The following is a 7,600-nucleotide window of genomic DNA, read 5'->3' on the forward strand; positions in this document are numbered from 1 at the left end:
AATATAATAAGTTGTGTCCTTAAATCTAAAGATGCATTTAAACTATTTTAACTTTAAACTAAATTCCCGCAGCCATCCCAACACTTTACGAACATCATAGATATGATCCTCCCATGTCCCTTCCAATTGGATTAAGACATCATTATGAAGTTAATAGTCACTTTTGGCATATCATAGAGAATCTCATCCATCATTTGCTAAAAAGTCATTGAAGCATTGTTCAAATTAAATGGCATTACCATCAACATTAGATGAATTTGTGCTAAGTGAATCCTTTGATAGTACTCCCAAAAGAAGGATGAAAGGGTCATTGACTTATTTATATGTGCAAGGATCCCCCACTATTCACATAATTATTCATTTACCAAAAGAATCTCTATGTTAAAACTTTCCATGGTAGCAACACAAATAGGACATTGTTGACGCCAAAGCCTCCACCTAGGAAATAGAGGATGTTAATTTGGAAAACACTTATGTATGAATCCACTCATTCTTTGCTAAATGTGGGTCTTCTTCCTTCTCTAGCGGATGCTCTCTTCTCTATCAAGCAGCAGCTGGGTCCTTCAAATGCAAATCTCTCTTCTTGGGCTGGATCCGATCCTTGCAATCCTCTGTGGAATGGTGTCGGATGTACTGGAAACCGTGTTACAGCTCTGTAAGTCTTGGAAACTTTAATTCCCTTTGTGATTGGTGTGTTGTGTTTGTATATCAGGAACTTGACAGGGTTTGGCTTGATCGGAAGCTTTCCAGATGAGCTGGGAAACATCACAACGCTGGCAGATCTTGACCTCCAGGAGAACAACATTACGGGGCCCGTGCCAAAGTCCTTGTCGAGATTGTCCACACTGAGATCACTGTAAGTTTACAGCAACAAACTTCGTCTTCTTTTGTTAGGCTTGAGAGAACTTATCAAGAACTTATCTCACTCCTTTCCCATTTTTCAGGGTAAACCATCTAGCAAGAGGGTGTTGGGGGAGGTGGTGATGCTTCTAGCAGTGAATCCTCAATCTCAGATCGCATGGTAAAGATCGCATCAATGGAATTCAAATTCCACTCAAGGAAGCCTCTAAGATTTATCATGAGTGTCAACTCAGAAAACAAATGTGGAGGAGCTTTCCTTTGTCCAGCCCCACTACAAAACAATGCCTTGAACTTCTTCATACAGATCACAATGCCAATATGTGTAGCCAACCTCATCACATGCTTAGTAGTGCATATCACAGCTATGACCATATTTTTGTGTTTGTCCTTAAACATGAACAACAACAATATCAACCTCCATCAAAACAAGACCATCTTCTATAGAAAGTGGAGCTAAAAGACATGCAATGAGAAGTGGAAGAGGCAATGTTTTATAATATTGTGCTAATTGAAAAATATCATTAAAGGTGGCTAAAGCAAATGCATGCATAAAGTCCACAAGATTTTGACAAAGTGTTAGCTAATAACATTCTCAACTTGATTTACTCTAATGGCTTTACATAAAATAAGGGTTTTAAAAGCAAATGCCAAATTGCATCACTCACTCAATTGGCCTTTGACGAAAATGATATAATTGTTAAAACACATCATCACAATTATAAACATGTCCAAATGTATGCTTGAAGATGTTTGGGAAAATATTCTAATCTACATGAGTGGCTACACTCAAACTATTGTACCATTATAATGCCGTTTGGAGATATGTGAAACTCATACAAATGCCAAGCATCATCTTAAAAATGTGAGGGTTAGTAATAAGAATAGAAGGAGTTGTACTACACGCCATGAATACTACCATCAATTGAGTCTAATTGTTCAGTTCTATCTGCATAATATCAAGCAATTGCACCAACTACTATTTCAGAGTCAAAATAGGAAGAGGAAGAGGCTATTGTTTTGCTATGAAAATTAATAAAAAAGGAATATTAAAAGAGAAGAAAATGGAAAAACTATAAAGGAAGTAAGATCTAGATAATGCAAAAGTTAGATCTAAACTAAAAGCTCAAATCTAAGCATTTCTTAGGAATAATTAGAGTTGCCTTATGTGATGGATAAAATATAGAAATGGAATACAAAAAATGTGTATATTAATTAACCCAAAAACCATAGCTTATATATAAAAGCAAGAGGTATAAATTAAAATCAATATAATAGCTATCAAAATCCCACTATATTAATTTTAGTGTATTGGTCATTAATATTAGTATATAACATTGTAGCAATATACTTGGAACTTAAAATATATATTTTTGAGAGGACACCTTACTTAAATAAAAAAAAACTTTATGTATCATACAATTTTTAACTAAATTATAAAAAAAATTATTCACTGTGTTTTCACTATAAATTTTACACCTTTGTAAATAAAAGATAAAAACAATAGTTTAGAGTTAAAAAAGATTTTTTTTAGAAAGATCCCTTAAGTTTAGGTTATTATAAACTGTTAAATTTTAATTTTATCCAGTTTTGGTATATCTTGATTACACTTGACTTTTCATTTTGCATATGAATGCTTTTGATATCGGTCTTGGGGGTGTTTTGATGTAAAAGAGCACAAGTGTCCTTAGTCAATGTCATCCTATTACATATATTAGGCATACATTACAATCATTAAAGATGAATTATTTCACGATAGAGAAGGAGCATTTTAGTAGTAGTTTGGGGTTTCGAGAAGCTTCATATATATTTATATAGTTCTTGGACATTACTAAAAAGTGATTATGCTGCAATTACTTCATTATTAAAATGGAAGAACTTTATTAGTTGTACTTCTTAGTGGGCTCTAAAGCTTCAAATATATAATTTTGAAGTTGTTCATCACTCAAGGAGTTTTATAGTTAATGTTAATACCCTTCCTCAAGCTCTTCTTTCTTCTTCAATCTCTTCTTTTATTCTTGAAGAGCCTATTATTCTAGCATTTATGAATTTTTTGAATAAGGATTTCATGTTATTGGCAGTTATTATACTTGATGTTTATTGTTCATAAAGCGTAAAACAAGATTTATTTTCTTTTGACAAAGTTTGCAAGACTCAAAAGGCTGTAATATTTATAATACTCCCCCTCGTGCTATGGAAGGATGGTTGGAGTCAATTATAATTTTCTGTCCGCTTAACTTGGTGGCATTTGATATAATAGGGTTTTTTCCATAGTCGACTGTTGGCAATGAATATGTCATTATTGGTTTTCACTATTTGACTCACTAAATGAATTGTAATGCCATTGTTGTTCCACTTGTATGTAGCCTAAGTGTTCAATAGACTCCATTCAAACAAGTGGAAAAATGTTCATCAAATATTAATCTTAAGACCTAGCATTAGCAATTTGTAGCAATCACAAAGGTAAATTCAACTTTATTGGTAGTATTGAATCATGATTATATAAGAGTTTATATAAAGAAGCACTAATAAAACTCTGTACCCCTATGATATATATATACTAGAGAGATGGCAAATAACCATTTTAATTCGAATGTTAAAAGTTCATATATTTCACGATCATTCCTTTGAATAAGCTCTTTTATCAAACCATCTATATGTGGATGATAAACACTTGTAAAAGTGTGGTATATCTCCAATTGAGATATTAAAATGTGAAATGCTTCAACCATAAATGCGAGACCATTATTTGAGAGAATCCACTCTAGACAGAAATGTTAAAACACCACTTAATTAAGGAGGAAGTATCCAACAACAGTTGCAAATGCATTAGCAAGAACACTAACTTTCCCATCATTGTCCACCTACAGAATATAAAATGAATGCTTTAGTGTTAGTTTGTTTTCTTAACTTTACAGTATGTAGTTTGTCTAAGGGGCTCCTTGTTCTGTGAAAAGGATTGTATTAGATGTTATAGCAAGTTGGACTACAAGTTTATGAAGTTCGGTATAATGTTCAACATGTCAATCCTCCAAACATTATGCATATGCAATGGCTAAAACACTTCGTACAAAGAGATTATGAATAATTAATACCAGCTATAAATCCACTGGTGCCTTTTCGTGATGTTCTTTCAGATCCTACTGTATTAACTAAAGAATGTTGGCTACCTTCTATCCTTTCAAGAACCAGATGATATGAAATGCAAATGTACAATTGTGATGTTATATACTAATATTAATAGTTGTACATTACGATTAATTTAATGGAATTTTGATAGCTATCGGATTGGTTTTAATCTGAACTACTCACTCCTATATATAAGCTAGGGTTTTTGGGCTAATAGATATGTTTATTTCTGCATTCCATTTCCATATTTCATGCACTCAAAATATAAAATATATTATGTAAATAAATTTTTAATCTTCAAAATAATTATTGTTATTACAAATGAATATAGAATCAATCTATGAAGAAATTAAAAAATAAATATATGAAAAATATAAATTTTGATAAGATGATTAAATGTTATTTTCATAAAAATTCTTAAATGCATATGTCTAATTTACTTAGTTTTTTTGATTTGAAACATTGACCAAAACATAACAAAAATCAAATATAAAGCACACCAAGTTTACTATCTACTTTATTTAGTATAAATAATAAAATTCAAATTAAATATTATATATTAACTTCATATTAAAAATATGAATTTTATAAAATTTTAATATTTAATGTACTTTTGTAAGATCTCATGTTTTAGTAGCTACATATTAACAAACTCTTAGTTAAATATTAAGAAAATAAAAAAATTTACTATGTATTGCATGTAGCAACACTTGGTTTGCTTAATGGTAGTGTTATTCCTACTTATTAATCTAATTGATCAAATAAAATTTTATAATTATAAGCATGTTTGTAATTTATAAACACAAGATTAATCTTATTGTATATCAGCCATTAGATGGTAGAGTAAAATAGAATATACTAGAAAGTGTTTAAGAAAGTTTATAAATTATAAACATATTTATATTTTATAAATACAAGATTAATCTAAATGAATAAGAACCATTAGATGGTAAAATATTCTAGAATATCCAAACATATTCTAAGTATATTCACTACCATACAAGGAAACCAAAAATATAAACCTTATTTATTTCAAATTACTTAATCACCCTTCTTACTTAATCAATAATCAATATTGTCATATTCTGTGCACCTAGCTATGATATAGGTTTGCACTATTTCTACCTGTTTTCAATCTAGGCATAAGCAAGCAATCCTCTAGTTTGTTCTCTACTGGGACACTATAACTTACAGTTCAATGTAAACAATAAAATAATGATGTTGAGGATCTCTGGTGGGATTCTTAGAGATCTTGGCAGCCCAGCTTTCAATCTTATGTTGCTCCTTAAGGTTAAGCCCAACACTTGATGATGTATCATTTTGTTGCTAGTTTCAATTATTGCTACCTGGAAGATTCTAAATTTTTTTTACCTGGATTTGACCATGCAACGACATCATGCAAAGAGAGGCCAGCGGATCCTCCCACGCTGGTACCGCCACGTGGACGATCCAGAAATTTTTGGGTTTATACGCATGCCGTAGCTATTTCCTTATAGAAGAGAGGCTCTCTCACTTTCGATCCAATCCATCGCTGGCATTCTGGAATGCCAGTGTAGTGCTAACAGGAAATAGGGTTTTACGAAGCGTTTGGAGACATGGCGCTCCACCACTCTGCCGCCGCCGCTACTGCTCCCTCGATGCTTCAGCGATCGGAGATGCTCTCGGCGCCCTCGGAGATTGCCGCTCTTAGATTCCCGGCGCTCGATTCGACGAAGAATCTCCGGATCGGTAAGCTCTCTGCTCGAAATATCCGACCGCCTTTTAGATTTTGGCAGCCGGCATTCCTCGTTCTTGCGCGATCTACATGATTCGTGATCGCGATTCCTCGCAGGTCACAGGCAATGCTCGCCCTCGCCCCGGGCAGTGGCCTCGGCGGCAGCGACGGCAGGTCCCAAGCGCGAGACGGATCCAAAGAAGCGGGTCGTGATCACGGGCATGGGACTGGTGTCCGTGTTTGGCAGCGATACCGACAAGTACTACGACAAGCTCTTGGAAGGAGTAAGTGGAGTGGCTGCCATCGATCGGTTCGATGCCTCACAATTCCCTACCAAGTTCGCGGCACAAATCCGGGATTTCTCGGCCAAAGGCTACATCGATGGCAAGAATGACCGCCGCCTGGACGATTGTCTTAGATACGGCATTGTTGGTGGCAAGAAGGCCCTCGAGCACGCTGGACTAGGAGGGGAAAACCTGGATAAGGTAACTCAAAAGCCAACTCTCTACTAAAGCTAAGTTTTTCTCATGAGAACTTGCAGGTTGACAAGCAACGAGTTGGTGTTCTAGTCGGTTCCGGAATGGGAGGACTCAGTGTCTTCTCGGATGGTGTTCAGTCACTGATCGAGAGGGGCTACAGGAAGATCACTCCATTTTTCATTCCTTACTCGATTACCAACATGGCTTCTGCGATGCTGGCTATCGAGCTGGGACTTATGGGGCCGAACTATTCCATTTCGACGGCTTGTGCTACCTCGAACTACTGCTTCTATGCTGCCGGGAACTCAATCCGAAGAGGCGAGGCCGATATCATGATTGCCGGAGGCACCGAGGCAGCCATTATTCCAGTTGGTCTTGGCGGATTCGTAGCTTGCAGAGCTCTCTCTCAAAGGAACGACGAGCCTCAAACCGCGTCCCGGCCGTGGGACAAAGGTCGTGAAGGATTTGTCATGGGTGAAGGCGCGGGCGTCCTGGTACGTGTTTCTTAATATCTCGTCTTTGCTTGAGCTAATGTAATGACCACTCCGTACAGGTAATGGAAAGCCTTGAACACGCAAAGAAGCGAGGCGCTCATATTTTTGCGGAGTACTTGGGCGGTGCAGTGACTTGTGATGCGCACCACATGACCGATCCTCGTGCCGACGGACTGGGAGTGTCGACTTGCATAGAGAAAAGTCTTGAAGACGCCGGAGTGTCTCCAGAGGAGGTAAGACATCGCGTATTTTGCGTGACTTTCTTCTTTTTTCCTTCAACTACTATTGTGTGCGCGCGTAGGTGAACTACATCAATGCTCACGCGACGTCGACGGTGGTCGGTGATCTCGCGGAGATTAATGCCATCAAAAAGGTGTTTAGCGAATCCAGCGACATCAAGATCAACGCAACAAAGGTATGGAGTTTACAGCTTGATTGCGTTCTAACATCTCATGAAAAACAGTCTATGATTGGACACTGTCTTGGTGCTGCTGGAGGTATGGAAGCAATAGCAGTGATCAAAGCGATCACTACTGGCTGGCTCCACCCAACAATCAACCAGTTTGTAAGAAGCTCAAAACTTCCCCGAGTCCTGGATTGTTTTACTGAGACAAATCTGTTTGTGCTATCCTTTGCAGGATCCCGAGCCATCTGTAAACTTCGATAGAGTAGCGAACGTAAAAAAGCAGCACGAAGTGAATGTTGGTAAGCTCATAGAAAAAATCATTTGCTTTTTAGGAAGGATGCGAATGACAAATTGCTCGTCACAGCCATCTCGAATTCGTTTGGGTTTGGAGGGCACAACTCCGTCGTGGTGTTCGCGCCATACAACCCATGAAAAGGATGGATTTAAAGAGGCTATTACCTCTGAGAATTTTTTGGGAACTTTTATTTTTATAGAGGTAAAAATAAAATTACTTTTAAAA

General features: G+C 36.6%; 1 protein-coding gene across 2 annotated transcripts; it reads left to right on the plus strand.

Moving 5' to 3' along the window:
- Window positions 1–5,481: 5,481 nt before the first annotated feature.
- On the plus strand, window positions 5,482–7,600 carry LOC9655013 (3-oxoacyl-[acyl-carrier-protein] synthase I, chloroplastic). 2 transcript variants are annotated; one of them, XM_002964652.2, is made up of 8 exons: window positions 5,482–5,715; window positions 5,819–6,186; window positions 6,243–6,674; window positions 6,734–6,907; window positions 6,976–7,089; window positions 7,138–7,239; window positions 7,313–7,379; window positions 7,445–7,600. In XM_002964652.2, the coding sequence occupies exons 1-8, from the start codon at window positions 5,583–5,585 to the stop codon at window positions 7,510–7,512; spliced, it is 1,458 nt and encodes a 485-aa protein (XP_002964698.2). In that variant the 5' UTR covers window positions 5,482–5,582; the 3' UTR covers window positions 7,513–7,600. The 2 variants fall into 2 exon arrangements, with proteins under 2 accessions (XP_002964698.2, XP_024525882.1); XM_024670114.1 differs by having other exon boundaries at window positions 6,976–7,239.

The sequence above is a fragment of the Selaginella moellendorffii genome, unplaced genomic scaffold (assembly GCF_000143415.4).
Source record: "Selaginella moellendorffii unplaced genomic scaffold, v1.0 SELMOscaffold_5, whole genome shotgun sequence".
In the NCBI taxonomy this organism is placed as follows: domain Eukaryota; kingdom Viridiplantae; phylum Streptophyta; class Lycopodiopsida; order Selaginellales; family Selaginellaceae; genus Selaginella; species Selaginella moellendorffii.

Coding starts and splice junctions, on each gene's coding strand:
- LOC9655013 (XM_024670114.1), top strand. CDS start 5,583: ATGGCGCTCCACCACTCTGCCGCCGCCGCTACTGCTCCCTCGATGCTT. Junction 6,187..6,242: donor GAGGGGAAAACCTGGATAAG/GTAACTCAAAAG, acceptor GAGAACTTGCAG/GTTGACAAGCAACGAGTTGG. Junction 6,908..6,975: donor CCGGAGTGTCTCCAGAGGAG/GTAAGACATCGC, acceptor GTGCGCGCGTAG/GTGAACTACATCAATGCTCA.